The 23,076-nt window shown below is 35.6% G+C and overlaps 1 protein-coding gene across 2 annotated transcripts in view; it reads right to left on the bottom strand.

The window, feature by feature from the left end:
* TBCK (TBC1 domain containing kinase) overlaps positions 1-23,076 on the bottom strand; it is a 263,198-nt gene that overhangs the window by 218,355 nt on the left and 21,767 nt on the right. For both annotated transcript variants that reach the window (XM_066278774.1, XM_066278773.1), the window contains exon 3: positions 20,649-20,721. In XM_066278774.1, coding sequence (XP_066134871.1) covers positions 20,649-20,721 — 73 coding nt within the window. The remainder of the gene's footprint in view (positions 1-20,648; positions 20,722-23,076) is intronic.

The raw sequence follows: 23,076 nt of genomic DNA, 5'->3' as shown, positions 1-23,076 counted from the left end.
GCAATTTCTCCTTCATACTTTTCTTTAAATTATCTTTATTTAGAAAATTATATACAGTAAATTAATTAATTTTAAATGTACCATTAGAAGAGTTCTGACAAATGTATACACCACTATAAGCACTGCCACAATAAAGAAATAGAATATTTCTAACATCTCAAAAGGTCTAACTTTTCCCCTTCCCAACCAACTACTCTATCCTACCACTAGATTCAAGCAATCACTGATGTTTTTTTCTATCACTATAGATTTAATGTCTTTTTAAAAGAGTTTCACATAAACAGAATGATGCAGCATTATTTTGTGTCTAGCTTCTTTTACTCAGTGTGCTCTGAAGATTTATCCATGTCTTGCCTGCATTATCAGTGCATTTCTTTACTGCTGAGAAGTATTTCACTAAATGGATGTACTGTCATTTGTCTATTCACCTGTTAAAGGACATTTTCTCCTTCAGACTTTTAATAGCTAAGCACAGTACAGTATTTTACCAGGACCTGTGGACACATTTAAAATATAATTTTACAAGGACATAAAGAATACAGAGTTTCAGATTGGTAGGAGTCTCATTCTTACAACTGTCATTATGGGAGAACAAATGAAAATTTGGGGGCATAAACCAATAAGGAAACAGACTAACACAAAAATCAGAATCTGGTTTTTGTCTAAAATATATATGGCAGATTTAGAAATGTACAGTCTTTCCCATGATGGTTTTAAAGCATTCTGAATGCAGATTTGACACTGAGGTAAATGCTATGAACAACATGGCTGTGTTGTTCCTTTTGGGTGGGGAGGTTGTGGGCTATCACATAAAACAAAACAAAACAACCAATTACTGACTAAATGTCTAGCTATTGTATACACTAATACATGAACAGAGAAAGTAAAGTTGGATAATAATACCATGCATAGGTCAAGTGCGCTAGCCAGATTGCTTGTAGAAGAGAGCTAAAACTTTCATCCATTGAGATGACTAGAGCAGAGAAAAATCACAATTCCTCCTTTAAGTAATCTGGGAAGAACTCATAAGTAGAATATCAGCCATTCTTCCTATGACCACTCCTTTTCATCTTAAATCACTGTCTGATATAGCAGCCTATGTTCAAGACTCATCATCTTAAATAAGAGTGATTCACTCCTAGATTCCAAATTTGTTTTACAAAGAAAAATAGAAAGATCATTTCCAATATTCTCTGATGGATGCTTTACTACTTTGCTTTCCAAGTTTATCTCCTTCTCCTCTGCCTTTGGCTTTATTTATATGCTTGCAATATCAGTGCCTTTCTGCACACGCTGTTTTTTTTTGTTTTTTTTTTTTAATTTATTTATTTTAGAGAGGAGAGGAGAGACAGAAGGAGAGGGAGAGAGGAGAGACAGAGAGAGAGAAGGGGGGAGGAGCTGGAAGCATCAACTCCCATATGTGCCTTGACCAGGCAAGCCCAGGTTTTCGAACCGGCGACCTCAGCATTTCCAGGTTGACGCTTTATCCACTGCACCACCACAGGTCAGGCCTGCACACGCTGTTTTCTCTGCTCATCTGGTTTACTTGGCTGCTACTTACCTATCTATCCTTTAAGATTAAACACAAGCATTACTGAAGTAAAGCTTTTCTGGATTCTCCTGGTTATGAGGTACAAATCTGTCTATCAAGTTAACTTGTATATACCTGTTGTACATAATTATAAAAAAATCTATACTGTAATTGCTTGTTGTAACTCTGTCTACTCACCAGTCAGCAATCTCTGTAAAGGTTGGGACTTCATATTTCATCTCCAGACTCATTAGTGCCTAGCCCAGTGCCTGAAGCATATATGTACTTAATATAGAAGTACAGAATAATCATAATTTGTCATAATTGCTCACATAAAAAGGCTGTACTGTTCCACAGAAAATGCTTATTGCTAATATAATCCCTTAGTACATTATAGTAGTTACAAGAGTAATACTATTAGCACTACTGTTATTAATAGAAACCACTAGTACTATATACCAAGTGCTGCTATAAATAATTCATATCTATTAGTTCATTAGTTATTTCTGCTATTTTAGAAGATGAGAAATTAAAGCACAGAGAGGTAAAGTAATTTACTCATATGAGTAAACAGTAGAGCTGAAATTCAAACCCAGCAGCCTGGTCTTAGAGACCACGTCCTTAACTGCTACACTATACTGCCTCTCAGTGTTTAACAAAATGGATGGTGAAGGCTAAAGAGAGAAATCTGAGGTCCAGCTATAGCATTGTGACAGGTAGTGATAAAGTAATCACTCTAAGTGTCTGTTACCAGATCTTTAAAATGCAGTAGACATTTATTGTGTCCCTTCCTGACATGCATGCCCCTTTCTTCCATTGATAATTTAACACTGTTCATTTCAGATTCCATTTCTCTCCTATACATCTCAGTCCGTATGTTCTGTCTCTAGGACTGGAAATGTGACTTAGGCTTGTCAGTTAATTTCCCCTGGACACAGTAATTATTCTTAAACAGGTTTGATTAAAAATCTCAGGACTGGCCTGACCTGTGGTGGTGCAGTGGATAAAGCGTCGACCTGGAAATGCTGAGGTCGCCGGTTCGAAACCCTGGGCTTGCCTGGTCAAGGCACATATGGGAGTTGATGCTTCCAGCTCTTACCCCTTCTCTCTCTCTGTCTCACTCTCCTCTCTCTCCCTCTCTGTCTCTCTCTCCTCTCTAAAAATTAATAAAAAAAAATCTCAGGACTTGCATAGCAATCAATAAAAATGGCTTGCTCCTTTCTAAAAAACAGAGAATATGAAGTTAGAGTTACGTCCATTTAGCTATCAGAGAACTGGAACTCTGACAACGTATTAGTTGTATGACCAGGAAAAAATTATTTAACACCTTAGATTCCTCATAGAAGCCTACATTTCCTCACACATCAAATGGAAGTAATAGTGGTAAGCTCTATAGTAGAGCTCTTATATGAAAGAATAATTGCAAAGTGCTTAGGACAATGTCTAACACAATGCATTCCACAACATTTTGTGTAATTTACCTGTTCTTTTGTATGCATTCACCATCATTATTTTTGTTCAGATCTTCCACATTGAGGTCCTGCTAATTTAGAATAAAGGAATAATTTCTCATTTAAATTTTGCATTTGCATAAATAATTGACTAGGTGGCTGAGAAGTTAAAATGGAACAAGAACTAATACTGTAAACCCCATGTGTATTCTTTTGTTCTACACAGTTTTATTTCCTCCACTCCAACTATCTTACAAGAGAAACTGCTCTGCCCTAAGTATACCAACAGATTCTGGTAATAATGAAACTAGTTTTGCTTGTTTCCGTGTCTGCCAAGAGAAAGAACTGGGTTCTCTAATTTCCAGTTTGATCAAGATTCCATGAAACAAAGAAATCCATACAAAGGCAGAAAGATAGTTTGGTAATTAATGACAGGACTAATTGTACTTGTAAATTTAAAGCCGATCATTCTCTCAAATGACTGTGCTTTTTGAACAGTGCCTATCACAAAGGCAAGTTCTAAAGTGCTGTTTCTCAAGGAAAGGCCACAATGAAAAGAGGACTTTTAGAGGCACAGTTTATTGGTTAGGCTACACTGTGGTCATGGCTCCCACCATTAGAAGACATCTAATATTCTATAAACCTTATATCACTAACTAACGAGGACCAATAACCTTAAAGTTGCTTATGCAAAATATGTAGCACAGTAACTAGAACATAGTATATGCTCAATAAATACTCTGTTCCTTCCTTTTTTCTATTCCTTCTGTTTATGAATTATATGATTAAATGTTTTAAATTTAAAAGTGCCCCACTTAAAGAATGATCCAAAATGGTTCTTAAAATTGTTCCTGATTTAAGGTAATTCCTTTTATACCATTCCCTCAGTATATACCAACAAAGAAGAAAAACAAACAAAAACTCATGATACAGACAAGTATGGTGGTTACCAGAGGGGAGTGAGGGGTAGTAAATGGTAAAGAGAGTCAAATATATGGTGACAGATGAATTGTTGACTTTGGGTGGTGGGTATACAATGCAATACACAGATTATGTATTATAGAACTGTACACTTGAAACCTATAAAATTTTATTAACCAATGTCACCCCAATAAATTTAATTTTTAAAAAACATAAAGCTCATTTATATAAAAAAAAAGCTCCTGAAATTTTGCCAATTAAATATGAACACAGTTTTTCAAGGCTGCCATTTAACAAGAGAAAAGGAAAACCTGCAGAAAAAATTACTATACCACTGATCATGGGCTTGATTCATTTCCATTTAATTCTGTCAGTTTCTGTTAATAAATCTTTAGAAAGCATTTCTGACATGTCATCTGCTTTTGACACTACAGACAATAATCACTTATGTGCTAAAATTATACAATGTAAATATTATCTTGAGGCTTTTTACTCTTCCTCAATAAGCATTTAAGGAAATATCATAAGATTAAGAATAAGCAAAATTGGCCTTGGCCGGGTTTCTCAGTGGATAAAGCATTGTCCTGGTTAACTGAGGTAGTGGACTCTATCCCCAGTCAGGACACATATAAGAAGCAATCCATTAGTACACAACTAATAGAACAACTAAGTGGAACAGTGAGTTGATGCTTCTCTCTCTCTCTCACGTGTGCATTCTCTCTCTCTCTTAAATTAATGGAAAAAATTAAGAAAAGAATAAACAAAAAATGAACCTTTATGTCAGGGCAAATAAGTATTTGAGAAGAAGAAACAAAAATCCAAGGATAGTCCTCCCTTCTTAGAGTGAATGCTTTTATGTGAACTAGATATATACAGTGTGTCTGTAAAGTCATGGTGTACTTTTGATCGGTCACAGGAAAGCAACAAAAGATGATAGAAATGTGAAATCTGCACCAAATAAAAGTAAAACCCTCCCAGTTTCATACCTATTCAGTGCAGTTCAATGCGGGCTCCATATCTTGCCGCAATTTGTACCCCGTAAAACAGAGACGTTTCTTTAACACCTTATGAACTGTAGTCTTGCTTAGGTGTAATTGTCAAGCACACGTATGCACAGATTTTTTAGGGCTCCTTAGATAGCTATCCCGTATAGCCTCTACAGACTCGTCACTGATGGCCTACCAGAACGGGGTTTCTCCACCAAACTGCCAATTTCCTTCAACTGCTTATCCCACCGAGTCATGTTATTCCTATGTGGTGGCGCTTCATTATAAAAGCGCTGATATTCACGTTGCACTTTGGTCACAGATTCAAATTTAGCGAGCCACAGAACACACTGAACTTTCCTCTGTACCGTCCACATCTCGACTGGCATGGCCGTGGGCTGCTCCGCTGCATACACGGTGTTCCGTCATCATCTGTGCATGCACACATGCTGCCACATCATCCTACAGAAACTGGGAGGGTTTTCCTTTCATTTGGTGCAGATTTCACATTTCTATCATCTTTTGTTGCTTTCCTGTGACAGATCAAAAGTGCACCATGACTTTATGGACACACTGTATATCCCTTCTGACACTGCAGAGAGGTCATTTTACATACTGACAACATGACCTTTCATCCTGAAATAGCTTCAAGAAATTTTGGCCAGTTATTGTTTGAAAGAACTTCTAACCTTTAATTATGCCAAAACTAAAATTATTTTGGAGAACACAGTGACATCCAGACAAATAACTGTAAGGAATACGTTTCAATAAGTTAACTCATTTAGGTATCTGGGGGATAGTATTGCTATTTTGATAAGTTCACTGAGCAGACTTACTCAAATTTTAAAATTTTATGGGGGACACATTTGGCTTATTCTATGACAGAGAAGAACATTTGACAATTTCCACTCTGAAATCTGTTTTCAAGCAAAGATAATTTCCCCCATGTTTTATTTTTCAGTCCACAGGGGCTCTAATCAAGTAATCATTCAAGCAATTGATCAGATACAGTCTTGTTCTCTTAGAAAAGTTCTAACATTGATAGCAACGATGACTGTAGCCCCACACCCACGCAGAAATAGGATCACCCCCCGGTTCAGTTAAAAATATCTGTCTTTGATTAAAACAGTAAAGAAGTATTTATCATCCTTAAAAGCATTGCCTATATCATTTTTCCAAACATCTTATCTCAGATGACCACTGGTGACCACTGAACAGAAATTGTCAAGTCACCTTGACATGCCCCCAAACTGGTGAATTCTGTCACCTTGACTACCTAAAACAATTTAACACTAAGTCTTGGGGGCAATAAGCTGCTGAATTTACTCTGGACCTTAACATTAATCACAGACTATATTATATGATCATTTTCTATTTTATTGGATCACCTGATTTTCCAAGAAGGAGACTTACTCTAATATACTTAAGAAAAAAGATGCTAAGCAGTTTGGATGATTTACTGCTAAATGAGTAAAATATACTAATATTTTATTGCTATTATTTTAACATAAACTTTGTTTTCTGTGACCTTGCTACAGTTACTTATTAGTACAAAGAGTTCTTTTATAGATTCCTTAGAATTTTTTACATAAACAACCATATCATCATTGCACAGAAACAGGTTTTCAACTCCTCCTCCTCTTCTTATTCTTCCTCTTCTCTCTTATTTCCTTCTCTTTTTTCTTATCATCTTTATTACTTATATTCCTTTTTCTTGATCTATTTCATACTTAATTTGACTCTGCTGCTTGCATTTTTATATAATATATAATAGCATCAAACAATTAGAAAATATAATTTTGTTTACAATTGTATCAAAACATATGATACTTAGGAATAAACTTAAAAGAACAAGAACTCTACATTGTGAACTATAAAATATTGTTGAGAGAAATGAAAGAAAACTTAAAATTTTAAGAGAAACAATATGGTCATTTGTTGGATGACTCAATATTGTTAAGATGTCAATGTTGGCCCTGGCCAGTGGCTCAGTGTATAAACCATTGGCCTGCCTGGCATATGGATGTCCCTGGATTCAGTCCCAGGTTTGATCCCAGTCAAGGCACAGAAGAGAAGTGACCCTCTGCTTCTTTCCCCCTTCTCTGCCTTTTCCCCTCACGCAACCAGTGACTCAATTGGTTCGAGCATCAGCTCCCGGCGCAGAGGATAGCTGTTTGTTTGAGGGCATCAGCCTCAGGTGCTGAGGATAGTTCAGTACTCGAGCATCAGCCCCAGATGGGAGTTGCCAAGTGAATCCCAGCTGTTGCATGTGGGAGTCTCTCTCACTATTTCCCCATCCTCTTACTTAAAAAAAAAAAATCTATATCTATATCTATATATAAGTATACATAGATATAGATATAGATATAGATATATGGTCTACCGGAAAGTTCTGTCCGTTTTTGGAATAAAACAAAATATAAATTTTTCTTACTGTCAATAAACTTTATTAAATAATATAATTGCCATTATTATTAATGATTTCTTGCCAGCGTGAGGGCAATTTGTATATCCCATTTTTGAAAAATGTTTTATTTTTTGATGCGAAAAATTGAACCAGTGCTTGTTTGATATCTTCTTAATTTTTGATTTTTTTTTTTTTTTTTGTATTTTTCTGAAGCTGGAAACGGGGAGAGACAGTCAGACAGACTCCCGCATGCACCCGACTGGGATCCACCCAGCATGCCCACCAGGGGTGATGCTCTGCCCACCAGGGGGCGATGCTCTGCCCCTCCGGGGTGTTGCTCTGCCGCGACCAGAGCCACTCTAGCACCTGGGGCAGAGGCCAAGGAGCCATCCCCAGCGCCCGGGCCATCTTTGCTCCAATGGAGCCTTGGCTGCGGGAGGGGAAGAGAGAGACAGAGAGGAAGGAGGGGGGAGTGGAGAAGCAAATGGGCGCTTCTCCTATGTGCCCTGGCCAGGAATCGAACCCAGGTCCCCCGCACGCCAGGCCGACGCTCTACCACTGAGCCAACCAGCCAGGGCCCATTTTTGAATTTTTTGCCCTTCAAAAAATTTTGTAAGGACAAAAACAAGTGATAGTCAGTATTATTCTTTCACCAAACACTTTCAATAAATTTCTACATGCTTCTGTAGCATTTCTTCCTTGTTGAAATTAGTAAAAATTACAGTGGCATATATGAACTTTATCAGTAGCCATGGGTACACTATCGCTTCACACATAAGACTAACGTGAATCAACTTTGTTTTAGTTAATTTGCTATGTCAGTATGTATACATTAAGTGATAAAAATAGAGAGGCACACATGTGCCAAATAAACATGTGCTTACGTGTCAAAACTTGTGATAGAAACGGACAGAACTTTCCGGTAGACCTTATATATCAGTTGTTCCCAAATTGTCCCACAGATACAATATAATCCCTAAGAGAATACTAAAAGGTATTCTTAGAAACTGAGAAGTTCATTATAAAATTTATATGTAAATGTAAATAACCAAGGATAGCTAAGCAATCTTGTAACAAAAGAATAACAATGGAAATTTTTTATTTCCTAACTGCAAAATTTACTGTAAAGCTAAAGTAATTAAGACAGTATGGAGCTGATATTAGGAGAGAAAAATAGATAAATAAAACAAAACAGAAGGCCAGAAACAAACCTACATGTACATGGACATTTACTTTTCAATAAAAGCACCAAAACAATCATTTGGGAAAAGGAAAGTTCTTTAAAAAAATAAAACTGGAACAACTGGATATCCATGTAGCAAAAACTGAAAATGAGGACCATATACAAACATTAAATTGAGGGAGATCAAAGATTCAATATTAAATATAAAACTATAATGCTCCTCGAAGAAACAGAATATTTTCATGACTTGGGAAGAAGAAATGGTTTCTCGAAAGGGATACAACAAGCAATTACCATAAAAGAAAAATATCGAAACATTAAAACTTTACCATAAATAATAACTTCTGCTCACAGAAACATAACTTAAAAATAAATAGACAAACCAGACTGGCAGAAAATATTCAAAGAATATATCTAGCAAAGTATATGTATGGAGAATATAGAAAGTATACAAATAATGCCTATAAATCTCTAATAAAAAGATAACCCACTTAAAAATGGAACCAAAAACTGAACATATATATGTATATATGTAATGATATGAATGCCCAGTAAGTATATGAAAAGAACTTAACATCTTTAGTCATCATGGAAATGGAAATTAAATCTATAATGAGATACCACAATATACAGTACTCATTATAGTGGCTAAAGGTAAAAGAATAAAAAGAACACCTGCTAGTGAGAAAATGGAGGAATCAGAACTCTCATATATGGCCAGTAGTAATGTGAAAGGCGCAATACTTTGGAAAAAGGTATGGTAGTTTCTAATATTAATCATATACCTACCCTAAAATCTATCAATCCAAGTGCTGCATATTTACCCAGGGATAGGAAAACATTTGCCTACCAAAAACAGACAAAAAAAATAAACAAACACTGCCCCCAAAACTTTACAAAACCATTCCCCAAAACTTTAGTTATAATAGCCAAAAACCTAGAAATATCCCAGGAGCTCATAAAAAGAAAATTGCTAAACAAACTGGCACATTTGTAAAATGGAATATACTTCAGCAATTAAAAGGAATGAGACGTAATCCATGAAACCACATAGATGACTTCTAGAACAACTAGGGTGAATGAAAGAAGGCTTACACAAAACAGCATATATATACTGTATAATTCTGATTCTGTAAAGAACTAGAATAAACAAACAAATCTAAGATGAAAAAATAAGAAAAGTTGTTTCTTCTGGGAGATGGAAATGGAATGAAGGGCAAAGATTTACTGTGAAGGGGCATGAGGGAAATTTCCAGGATGATGGTTGTGATCTTAGTTTGATGTGTATTTGGGTTATAAGGTATATACGTTTATTAAAATTTATCAAATGAGGCCCTGGTTGGTTGGCTCAGTGGTAGAGCATCGGCCTGGCGTGCAGAAGTCCCGGGTTCGATTCCCGGCCAGGGCACACAGGAGAGGCGCCCATCTGCTTCTCCACCCCTCCCCCTCTCCTTCCTCTCTGTCTCTCTCTTCCCCTCCAGCAGCCAAGGCTCCACTGGAGCAAAGATGGCCCGGGCGCTGGGGATGGCTCCTTGGCCTCTGTCCCAGGTGCTAGAGTGGCTCTGGTCGCAACAGAGCGACGCCCCGGAGGGGCAGAGCGTCGCCCTTGTGGGCGTGCCGGGTGGATCCCGGTCAGGCGCATGCGGGAGTCTGTTTGCCTGTCTCTCCTCGTTTCCATCTTCAGAAAAATACAAAAAAAAAAAAATTTATCAAATGATACACAAGTTTTAGTTCTTCACTGAATGTAAGTTTTACCTACAAAGACAACATAAACACATACTGAATTCTAGTTAATGATATACAGGATGGAAGATTCAGGAATGATATATCTGCAATTTACTTTGAAATACATCAAAATAACAAAATCAGTTAATGAACAAATAGTGCAATGAGTAGACACGTGATAAAGCCAAAGTTGGCAAAATATTAATTGTAGAATATTGGTATGTTGTACAATTCTTTTAACTTTGTTTTGTTTTAAATTTTTTACAGTAGAATGCTAACCAAGAAAAAATTAAGGTGATTTAAAGACATTTTCATATGGCCAAAATATGTGAGAATTTGTCAGCATTAGACTTGCACTAAAAGAAATTTAAGCGAAGTGTTTCAGGCTGAAGCAAAATGATCCCAAATGGAAGTCTGGATCAAAACAAAGTAACAAAGAGCTCAGAAAATGGTAAATACATGGTTAAATGCAAAACAATTATCTTCTTCATTTCTCAAGTAGTTAAAAGAAATTAAAGTTGTTTAAAGAAAAAACAATAACAACGCTTGATCAGATTTATAATATATGTAAGCATAAATATAAATTGTAAAATGTATAAACAATACCCAAAGGATAAAAAAGGGAAATAGAAGTATATCATTATGATTTCTACATTATACGCTAATTGGCATAATATCAATTTATGAAAGACTGTAGTAAATTAAGGATCTATATTGTAATCCCTACCACAAACATTGGAAAAATAAAAAACAAAATATATATAGCTAAAAACAAAGACAAAGAAAGTAAAACAATAAAAATATACTAAGTCTCTTATAGCATGACTCCAATTGCTTACTAATTGTATTTCTTTCACGTGTTGACACTTTAAAATTGATCAACTCAGTAGTTTCTGCTTTTCAAACACTTCCCGACAGGAATTTGTACTGATTAATTTCTTTCCTATTCCATCCCTCTTTTGTCTTTATGAGTATAGACAATAAGATGGAATAAAATTCAAAGTGTTCCTTTGAAGTCAGTGCAAATTCTAAGAAAAATCTCTCACCTTAATTTACTAAAATGTTTTCACTTACTGAAGGAATTAATTGTTTAATAGGAGGCAAACAATGAGGAAATGAAAAAAACTGCTGTGGTATTTGACCACTGAGGCTGAACACAGTGGATGTTTTCTTTTTCTTTTAAATAGAAAGTTTTAATAGGTAAAATTAACTTCTGACACAGATGACTCCTATCATTCTCAGATCATTCTGCTAAAAATACTCAGTTTTTCAGAAGTATATAATTTCTCATCTCACTAGTAAAATTATAAAGTGCTGACATTTTACCTTTTTTTTCCAGTGTATTAAAATTAGTGAACGATTCTTAAAAGTTAAAAACCTATTCCTTTTCTTTCCTTTTCACAACGATCCCATTCACTTTTATAACAGATAAAGGATAGCAATTTATTTTCCTCCAGCAATAACTTCTTATATCAGATAATTGCAATTTGGTTACCCATTGGACAAATTACTTTCCTTAGTTAGATCATAGTGTTTTACAACTTTTCAATTACTTGAAATGTTTAGAAATTCAGAGATTTCACTTAAGAATCCAGATTCTGAGTTCTATTGAAAATGTGAAAGGATGGTAGCATTAGGATACAAGGATACACTCTTACATGGCAACAGGGGCTAGAGCTGAGTACTAGCTGCCCCTTTCCGTGTTATCTGCTTTCCAGTTAAATCCAGTTTCAGCTCATTATAATCCACTGACTTAAATTACCTGCCTGGACTCAAATAAGTTTGTAATTTTTTTTTTTTTGTATTTTTCTGAAGCTGGAAACAGGGAGAGACAGTCATACTCCCGCATGCGCCCGACCGGGATCCACCCGGCACGCCCACCAGGGGCGACGCTCTGCCCACCAGGGGGCGATGCTCTGCCCCTCTGGGGCGTCGCTATGCTGCGGCCAGAGCCACTCTAGCGCCTGGGGCAGAGGCCAAGGAGCCATCCCCAGCGCCCGGGCCATCTTTGCTCCAATGGAGCCTTGGCTGCGGGAGGGGAAGAGAGAGACAGAGAGGAAGGAGGGGTGGGGGGTGGGGAAGCAAATGGGCGCTTCTCCTGTGTGCCCTGGCCCGGAATCGAACCCAGGTCCCCCGCACGCCTGGTCGACGCTCTACCGCTGAGCCAACCGGCCAGGGCAGTTTGTAATTTCTAATGCATATATTCCCTTTCCCAAATCCAGTCTCTTCTTCCTCATTCTAGTCCCTCCCCTTCTGTAAATATAGTACTTCTAATACTTTGCTAAAATTACAAGTGAGGATGTATTTGGATTAAAAAAAAAAAGTGTCTCTCATGAAAATTAGCAGGTAGGTCAGCCTTCTATATCAACATATTTACAAGTTCTCTGACCACCTTTTTCCAACATAAACACTGAAATAATTCCCTCTCCCAAAATAACATCTGCATCATATTTCCACCAAACTAATTTGGGAAATAAAATTATGGTACATAATTTAAAAGGAGGACAATAGGAAAATAGAATTTAAACTGCATGAATAAACTAAAAACATATTTGGCTCACTTAATAGTTAACTGACAACACATTCTCCATCTACAAAGACTTATGCTAACTTCTTTAGACACAGAAAAATGAAAAATTATGGTATACATGTTTAAAAAGTATAGTTAATCAGGGAAGGTAAACCATACCTTGCTTAATCTTATAATTGCAGGCAAACAATTATAAGCTAGAAGGGAAAAGTTACCTGGTAACTAAAGAGACAATTTAATAAAGGAATATGGAGAAGGGAAATATAATTTTTGCTTTGGTTCAGTAGTATGGTATAGAAGGACACAGACAGCAGTAAGTGAATTACTTGAAGAAGTGCTATGCGTTGTGCTAAAGAATGAAAATACACTATGAGGCAATAAGAGCACAGTCTTCATGGCGTATTTCAATTCTCTGTACTCAAGCTTCTCAACAATATATGGGTAGCAATAAAAACTACTTGTACATTTTAGACACAATTTGGAAATTAGACTGAAATCATAACTTACGCTTATTTAATGTGTTTTACACACACAAAATGAAGACCAACCAAATATTTCTGAGCAGGGAATAGGTTGATTTTAAAAATATTAATATACTAACAGAAAGTAGGATTGATGGGAAAATGGAAAGACTAAAGGCAGAAAGACCAGTTAGGAAAAAGTTGGCAGATTGTAGAGGACAGCAGAGATGCGAGAAATATCACAAGGCTGTAGCAATGACACTTGACAACAAATAGGATAGGGTACAGGAAAGGGAGAAAGCAAAAGATAGCTGCAAGATTCCAAGCCTGAGCAAAGGACATCTTTTGGAATTATTTTCTGTCTTTCAACAAAACAAGTAAAATAGGAAGAAGAATATACTTCAATTTTATAAGTCTCTACATTACATGACTACACTGAAATAATTTCAGGTGCACTTTGAAATGATGGCCCTTGAAAGCAAAAACTGTGTAAGTGCCTCAACTTGCACCATCAGGTTGTATCCTAAATTAAGAATACTACTATCTATTTCTGATGACTATGAAATGTGGCTCATTATCCAACTCTGGACTGCATTCTACAATGTGTCTGAAATTCTTTGGAATATCGAATTCAATGAGTAGGCATACTCCTAATAGAGAAAATAAAACTTACTCATCCGAGTGAAGTCAGATCATGTTTTCCATCAAGCTAGTGAACAGCTGCAGACATAGCCTGCTTCCCATCAAAGTTTCCATGTATAACCTCTGCATTGCTGAGAGTTCTCTGGTAAATTTTCAAAACCATAACCCCCCAAACATATGACAAACTACATTTTATTAAAGAAACATACCTGCACTACTCACCCCATCTTCACTTGCAAATTTAAAGACAATGCAGAAACTTCCCTGTATGTGCCAAACTTCTGCTGAATATCTGTCTATAAACTACGCTTGCTGGCACTTTTATAGCTTAAACAAAAGTACATGCTCTGAATAACACTAACATGAAAGAAAAATACTTTCAAAATAGCACCTAGGCTTAAAAAGCAAACCATTTCCTCATGCTTGCTTTAATGGAAGTAATGAAGAAGTATCTCCTTTTGAATATTCTCCAGATAATCTTTCAGAAAAGAGTTGAGATTTGAACTTCTCTACTTTTCAGTATCTTGAATCTGGCTTTAGGGTAACTATTAAGCAGATTCACAGGTATCACAAGATGACTTAAAATAAATCTAAACACTTAACTTTTTTTCTTGAAAACTGGCTATAGGAGTTTAATTCCATGCCTCTTGGTTTCCAACAAATAATTTTGATCACTTAACTAAAACTGAAGAGAAATATTGGCAAATTTGAACTCTGGCACAAGTAACATTTAAAAAAAACAACAACCAACCTTGAAAGGAAACAGCATTCTCCAAAAATTAATTCTTCATATTCAAGTTTAAATAGACTCTTTAAGAAAAGTGATGAGTTTCCTTTTTCAAACCAGGTTATCAAACTGTCTACACAAATAACAATGCTTTATAAAAGACTGACTTAATAATAGCCTCAGGTCATACAAAATAAAATTTTTTTTGATAACATGAATTCTCAAAAGGGTTTATGGCCATTTAAATTATAAAAAGAGAAGAGAATGTTTGATTTTCCAGTAGGATCTGAAACCTCAAGATAATCTTAAGTTATAATATATTTGTAAAACAAATTACTACTATTGTGTTTTAAGGCATTATTATCTAGTACAGTGAAATTAAATTTGTTGTGAAAAAAGTTAGTGAGAAAAAAAAGAGAGAAAAGAGTGAATAAATTGACCCCAGACTCTTCTATAAGTTTCTAGGTTTCATGCCTCTACTCAATATCCAACCAATTGTATAAAACATTTAAAATTTTCTTCAAAATATAAATCCAGTAAGGTATACACCTTGAAAAATGTTTAAGTTTAGACAATCAAATGTAAATAACTACCAGACAATTAGCAGCTTACAGTTTTGCGACAGATGGACAAGTAAAAGTGATTGTAAATATCTTTCCTGTTTACTTTTCATCAGCCTTTTTTACAGGTGTAGGGTGCTTACTTTTAACAGTAGGGAAAGAACTGATTTGTAAGCCATAGAATATCTTTTCACTTTCCATAAATAGGCTATAGAATTAATTAAAATTGCAGCACATCAACTCCGCACATGAAACCTGCTCTGTTACTGAAACTAATGTAATCCAAATATGTAGAAAGTCAAATAGTTTTCCACAAAGCTAATTTAGATGGGTGGATCAGATAACAACTTGGAACTGACCCTGACAGATACATTTCTACTCAAAGACAGTAAGTGCTGAATGCTGCATTCCACAATGAAAAATAAAAACACTGACTTTTAGTCTATAACCAGAATAATGAAAAAGACAGTACTTTACTTACAAAAAGTTACACATATATATTACTTAAAAAATACATTATATATAGCACAAAGACACATAAAAGTCACTATATCTTCTATTTTAAATAAATGAAAAATACTATGTGAAAATGTAAATGGCATAAAAAAGATGAATTTTGCATTTAATCCTTTCACGTTCCTTTACTTACTCAAAGAATATGCTTCTACCTATAACATTTTATCCTCATGAAGTCATATACAAAGGTAGTGAAGACAGGTGGCTTCTTTTTTTGTGTGTGTGACAGAGACAGAGAGAGGGACAGAAAGGAATGGACAGACAGGAAGGGAGAGAGATGAGAAGTACCAATTTCTTGTTGTGGCACCTTAGTTGTTCATTGATTGCTTTCTCACATGTACCCTGACCGGGGGGCTACAATAGACCAAGTGACCCCTTGCTCAAGCCAGTGACCTTGGGCTCAAGCTGGTGAACCTTGCTTAAACCAGATGAGCCCGCACTCAAGCCAGCAACCTTGGGGTTTCGAACCTGGGTCCTCTGTGTCCCAGTCCAATGCTCTATCCACTGTACCACTGCTTGGTCAGGCCAGGTGGCTTCTTTATATGTACTTTTACACTATTGAAACTATTGATGTTCACTGCTATGAGACTTATCATCCTAAAAAAGGATGATGAGCACAGAAAAATAAAACATTTCATAAGCTTATTGGCAAAGCAGTATCAACTGTATCCTTATATAGTACAATTGAAAGAAAAAAATAAAATGATAGATTTGAGGTAAAATGATGAAACTAGAAATCTGTCTTCTGAGTAACCAGCTTCTCTTTTCTGCCTCAGTTCCAAAGGAGTCATTGAATACTTTGCAATGGCTGAGAAAACAAGACCATGGGAAACATCAATTCTCACATAGAGTATTTCTGATAGAAGCATCGCTATGTCTGTGAAGACACTATTCCCCTCTAGTGCTTCTGGATATTCAGTTAATGCTCTACCCTCTCTCTTCATAGACTAAAGTACTTCCTTTCTTCTGCCCCAAATACTCTATATGAATACTGAATACTTTCAAGAACATATTTCTTATCCACCATACTGAGAGGCTAGCCAAGAGGCCATGGAAAGGTCCAGGGCAGGGAGGAACTAAAGCCTCCTATCAACAATTGGCACCAAATGAGTGAGCTATTTTAAAAACAGGTCATCTGGCTCTAGACAAGCTTTCAGATGACTATAGTCCTAGCTGATTTACTACAACCTCATGAGCTCATGAGGTTCTAAGCTAGAATAACCCAGTTAAAAGCCATTTCTGAATTCCTGGCCCAGAGAAATTATGAAATGATAAATAATTGTTGTTTTAAGCCACTAAATGTTGTGGTAGTTCATGCTATTTCTTCATATAGAAACAAAGAAATATAAAGAAGTATGCCACTAAATCAAGTATCTTCATTAACAACATATACATACTATTGCTGCTATATGAGGGATTCACAACTCAAGTCAAACAATAATTCAACAGGTTCTTTTTTTTTTTTTAAAAAAAAGAAGGTATAATTTACATAGGTGAAATGCACATATGTCAAAGGTATATTTCAGTGAGTTTTGACAGGTTTTGAAAGAACATGTATCATTTATTATTCTGATCAAGAAGTAAAAAATTTACATTACCCCATACAGGTCCCTCAAGGCTGTTTTGAATCAGTTCTTCTATTACCTTTTACAAAACCAGAGTCAAGCACTGTTTTTATATCTACCACCATGGATGAGTGTTGATCTTTCTTGAATGTCACATAAATAGAAGAATATCTGGCCTCTTTTGCTTAGCACAATGGTTTTAAGGTTCATCATGTTGCACATATCAGTGTTGTTGATTTATATAACCTGATTTGTTCACCCATTCTCCCATGATGGAAATTTAGTTTGTACCAGTTTGGGGCTACTATGAATAACGTATCTGGGACTATTCCTGTACAAATATTTTGGTGGACACATATTTTTCCTTTCTCTCAAATAAATACCAAGGCATGACAGGAACTAGAGTGAAGCAAATGAAGTTCCCAGGGCCCAAAATCTGAGCAGGTCTTCCCTCCAGCAGTATTATTGTTGGATCATAAAATAAATGTTTCTATAGCAATTTCAACTTTTAAATCACAGCACTGTAATTTTATATATAGATCTGTCACTCATTCTTTTGTCAGGAAATCTGTTATTTAACACAGAATAAGTGCTGGCGAGGATGTGGAGAAAAGGGAACCCTCCTGCACTGCTGGTGGGAATGCAGACTGGTGCAGCCACTGTGGAAAACAGTATGGAGATTCCTCAAAAATCTGAAAATCTAACTGCCTTTTGACCCAGCTATCCCACTTTTAGGAATATACCCCAAGGACACCATAGAACGGCTCGAAAAGGAGAAATGCACCCGCATGTTTGTGGCAGCATTGTTCACAATAGCGAAGATCTGGAAACAGCCCAAGTGTCCGTCAGAGGACGAGTGGATTAGAAAGCTTTGGTACATATATACTATGGAATACTACTCAGCCATAAGAAATGATGACATCGGATCATTTACAATAACATGGATGGACCCTGACAACATTATACGGAGTGAAATAAGTAAATCAGAAAAAAAAACTAAGATGAATCCATACATAGAAGGGACATAAAAATGAGACTCAGAGACATGAACAAGAATGTGATGGCAACAGGGGCGGGAGGTTGGGGGAGGGGGGAGGGGGTGAAGAAAGAGGGGTTAGGGGAGGGGAGGGGCACAAAGAAAACCAGATAGAAGGTGACAGAAGACAATTTAACTTTGGGGGAGGGATATACAGCACAATCAAATGTCAAAATAATCTAGAGATATTTTCTCTCAACTTATGTACCCTGATTTATCAATGTCACTGCATTAGATTTAATAAAAAAATAAAATAAAATTTTTAAAAAAAGGGCAATAGTTATTTGATATATATCTTGATGTAAAAAAACAAAAATACAGACTTGTAAATTAAATGTAATGCCTATTAAATAAAATATGAAGTTGAGAATAACTTCCTTTAGAGTGATCCTTATAACAAGTAAAAATCTTCTCATCTTACAGATAAGGAAAATGACTAAGAGAACTATCCAAGGCTGCCTAGCTAGTTAGTGGCTTCTTCATCATACACTGTATTATACAGCTTTATTCTAATTTAACACAGGCTGAATTAAAACAAATCTTCCTTCCATAAAGATGCAGTTACAATTGGTCTTCAGTTATAATATCAAAAGTTTTCACAGCTTCAGTAGACTATAAAGTATCAATTTAAACTGGTGAGCATAGGGTAGTATGTTCCTAAAAAATAAAACCAAAGATTTGTTGCCTGAACAGGTGGTGGCACAGTAGTAGATAGAGTGTCGACCTGGAACACTGAGGACCCAGGTTCCAAGGCCCAAGCTCACCAGCTTGAGTGCGGGCTCACCAGCTTAAGTATGAGATTATAGACATGACCCCAACATTACTGGCTTGAGCCCTAGGTCACTGGCTTGAACCCAAGGTCACTGGCTTGAGCAAGGGGTCACTGGCTCAGCTGGAGTCCCCTGGTCAAGGTACATATGAGAAGCAATCAATGAACAACTTAAGTTCCACAAATACAAGTTGATGCTTCTCATCTCTCTCCCTTTCTGTCTGTTTCTTTCTCTCTCACTAAAATAATAATAATAATAATAATAATAATAATAATATAAAATAAAAAATCTGTGATATGCAAAAATTAGAATTATAAAAACATATTTATTAAGTAAGCTTAAACTGTTTCTAAATATAAAGAAAAGTCGCTTTTAATAGCTATAGTCAGACTAGACTTTTCTAAATAAGCAAGTAAGGCAATGATACACTTGATATCCGCATCTTTCATTCCAGAGACTGCTTAAAATCAAATTATTTAAAGTAGTAATTTATTTGCTTTGCTTCTATTAAATTACTACCATTTAGTAAAATACACAGTTTCTCCCTTTAAAAAGATTTATTTTTATCTAGAATACAGCAGTAATTAAAATGTATTAACCAACAAGAATATTTCTTTAAATTAGAATAGGCATTTATAATTCTGTAAAAGTTCCTGAACAGCACTTTTCATGAGTTTGGTACTACTTTACTTATTCATTAAAAAAATAGTTTTGACAATTTTAACATATTTTCAGAAAATCTTTGAAAAAGTTCATTTAATAGAATATTTATCAAAAAATTTAGACCACATGTTCTTCTTGCCAAGACTTCCTAAAAGTAAATTTACTGAGTCATTGAAATAACTGAATTTAATCTGTATCATTAGATTCACCTAATCCATGATATTATTTTTCTATACTTTCCAACAGGGCCTTTACACAGTTCATTATGTCCCTAGGAATACAGGGGGTCCTCAGGTTATGACATAATTGCATTCCTACAGATGATGTAACCCAAATCGAAACACACCCTAGCCTAACACAAATGGAATACGTGCACTTTTAACAGTCCAAAATGGTGTAGGTAAGCGTAGTGAGGGATGCCAACTCCCTTACTCATATGCCGCATTACTGTATATTCTTCTGCCATGCACCAAACTAGTTTACCCACGTAGTCTGTAATAATGATGCTAAAGGCATAAGCCAGAGCACTCACAACTCAATTTTCTAAAGTTTTTATGGGAGTGAGCGCTGTAAATTCGAAATGTCATATGTTGAGACTGTCATAACCCAAGGACCCCCTGAACCAGTATTCTGTATAAGTTACCAAGTACCCCTTTCAGGAAAATACTCTTGATCTCAGCTAGAGAACTGCTTAGTACTAAAAAATTTTCAAATTGTCATATATATGCTTCATAGGAATTTTTTTGTCAAGTACTTTAGAGAATGCCTACTTCACAAAAGCTGAACATTGGATAATGTAAACAATAAATTTATATGAGGTCTGTGAATCAAATTTCCCAAGATGAAAATTTGCACCTGGATTTTATTATTAAACAAATAACAGAAGAAATTAAAACTATGCAATTTTTAGTTAAAATGCCTTTTAGTTTGACAACTTTTGCTTTGCATTTAATTTTCCTGATATTACACAGTACCTCACAGGTGTCCTTTCTCGGAGTAAGTCTTCTAGACTCCGCTCACAGTGTTCAGCCACGACCACCAGTCTCTCTGAATAAAACAAAACAAATCCACTTTATATTAATATGATACAATGTTTTAATGAAAAAATAATATACCCCACTACAGAAATTAACATAAAGTACAAGTAGTATTTTAAAAGTTTTTCAAACTCTCTATTAACATAATTACTAAATGTATAGAATAACAGAATTGATAGATAATAAAACAATACATCAAATAACAATTTCTCTTCATCTTGTGTTTTTCTCCAGAGTTTCTCCCATATACATCAGGAAGTTTAGAAAGGCTCATCTTTGGGAAAAAAAGGGATCCTTCTTCTGACACAGGGTATGGGAGGGAAAAGCTTGGACAAAGGTATAAAACAACTTTCTGAAGGGAAAGAGAAATTGGAAGCTAAGGACATCATATTATTATAGCCTGGGTCCATCACAGGGTCTGTAAAATTAAGTTTAGAAATTAAAGAAAAATAGAAATGTTCTGAACCATGATTATGGAGAAAGAACAGAAAATTGACTGGGGTTGTCTGCAACATCCTGGGGCTAAGATTAAATTATAACAAAAAATTTGGTGGGCACAATCAATTCTATAAAGTAATTTTCATTTTCCAACAGATTTATGAATAAGATAGCAAAATTCGGAGGGTCAGTGTATACCAGGGGTAGTCAACCTTTTTATACCTACCACCCACTTTTATCTCTGTTACTAGTAAAATTTTCTAATTGCCCACCAGTTCCACAATAATGGTGATTTATAAAGTAGGGAAGTAACTTTACTTTATAAAATTTATAAAGCACAGTTACAGCAAGTTAAAGCATATAAGAATAATTACTTACCAAGTACTTTATGTCGGATTTTCGCTAAGTTTGGCAGAATAAATCTTTATAAAACAACTTACTATAGTTAAATCTATCTTTTTATTTATACTTTGGTTGCTCCACTACCGCCCACCATGAAAGCTGGAATGCCCAGTAGTGGGCAGTAGGGACCAGGTTGACTACCACTGGTGTATACCTTATTTCCCTCATCAGTAACCCCAGTGACTAATACATTGTCTGACACAGTGTGTGTGTGTGTGTGTGTGTGTGTGTGTGTGTGTGTGTGTGGTAGAAGAGCAAGAAAAAAATAAACTGAGATTACAAGTGGGTGCGGATTTAATAAGATTATTTCAGAAGAGATCAAAGGTTGAAAAGAAATTGGGATTCTGTGACTATCCATGCAAAGTGGGTTCTAGATTAGATAAGAGAAAGGTTAACACAAAATAAAGATGGCAGACAAGATAAAGAAGTGCAATGAGAATGGGAATAATGAAAATAAAAACTAGCAATGGTAGAAAAATGAGATTGCAGAAGATGAAAAAGAATTTCAGAGTAGGAGATCCAGTGAAAGGAGTAACTCAGTAACAACTAGTTCAAGGTATGGTCTTACATGGGTGAGTAGATATGAGGGACAACAGTATACATGCAGGAATCATGTCAAGTGTGAGGGCAGGGCAGTGTGTGGGTCACATCTCGGAAGCTGAAACTGTCAGAGGTGCTGGCATTATACAGAATGATCTGAAACACTAAAATTAACAATGCTCTAACCAAAAGCTACTACTTTCAGATGAAAGACTCCAAGTGATTTAAATAGGAATAACTTAAAGAGAATTAAATTTGAAAGAACACTAAATGAGAAAAAGAGAAAAGGAAAGAAAATAATGAAATAAAAGGCTTAGTTCTTCAATAAAGAAAAGAGCATATAAAGTTGAATTCCCAGCAATTTAGTAAAGCTATGAAATTCTAGAAGGAAAAATGTAGTAGGTAATACTATCAGAAGAGCAATGTGGGAAGCTTGCATCTAACATTTTGTAACATTTTGTAAGCTTGTATCTAACATTTTGCCTTATAAGCCATCTGGCTATCTTTCCTCATTCTACTTTGTAGACTGGGATATCTTCTACCCAAATTTAAATGTTCCCACTTTCTCTACCTTTGATTCTGGGTCTCCGTATCATTTGTTTTTTTATTTTGAAATTAAATTTAATGGTGTGACTGATCAACAAGAGTACATAGGTGTCAAGTGAACATCTCTAGAGCATTTGAACTGTTCATTGCATTGCATGCCCATCACACAAAGTCAAATTATTTTCTGTCACCGTATATTTGTCCCTCTTTATTCCCCTCCATACTACCCTCTCCCCCAGTTAACCATTTCACTTTTATCTAGGTCCTTTAGACTCAGTTTTATATCCCACCTATGTGTGAAATCATACTGTTCTTAGCTTTTTCTGATTTATTTCACTCAGTATAATGTTCTCAAGGTCTGTCCATGTTGTTGTAAATGGCAATAGATCATCATTTTTGTGCTGAATAGTAGTATTTCACTTATACATGTTATATTATG

Source organism: Saccopteryx bilineata, chromosome 5 (assembly GCF_036850765.1).
Source record: "Saccopteryx bilineata isolate mSacBil1 chromosome 5, mSacBil1_pri_phased_curated, whole genome shotgun sequence".
Taxonomy (NCBI): Eukaryota; Metazoa; Chordata; class Mammalia; order Chiroptera; family Emballonuridae; genus Saccopteryx; species Saccopteryx bilineata.
This window is presented reverse-complemented; position numbering and strand designations above follow the sequence as displayed.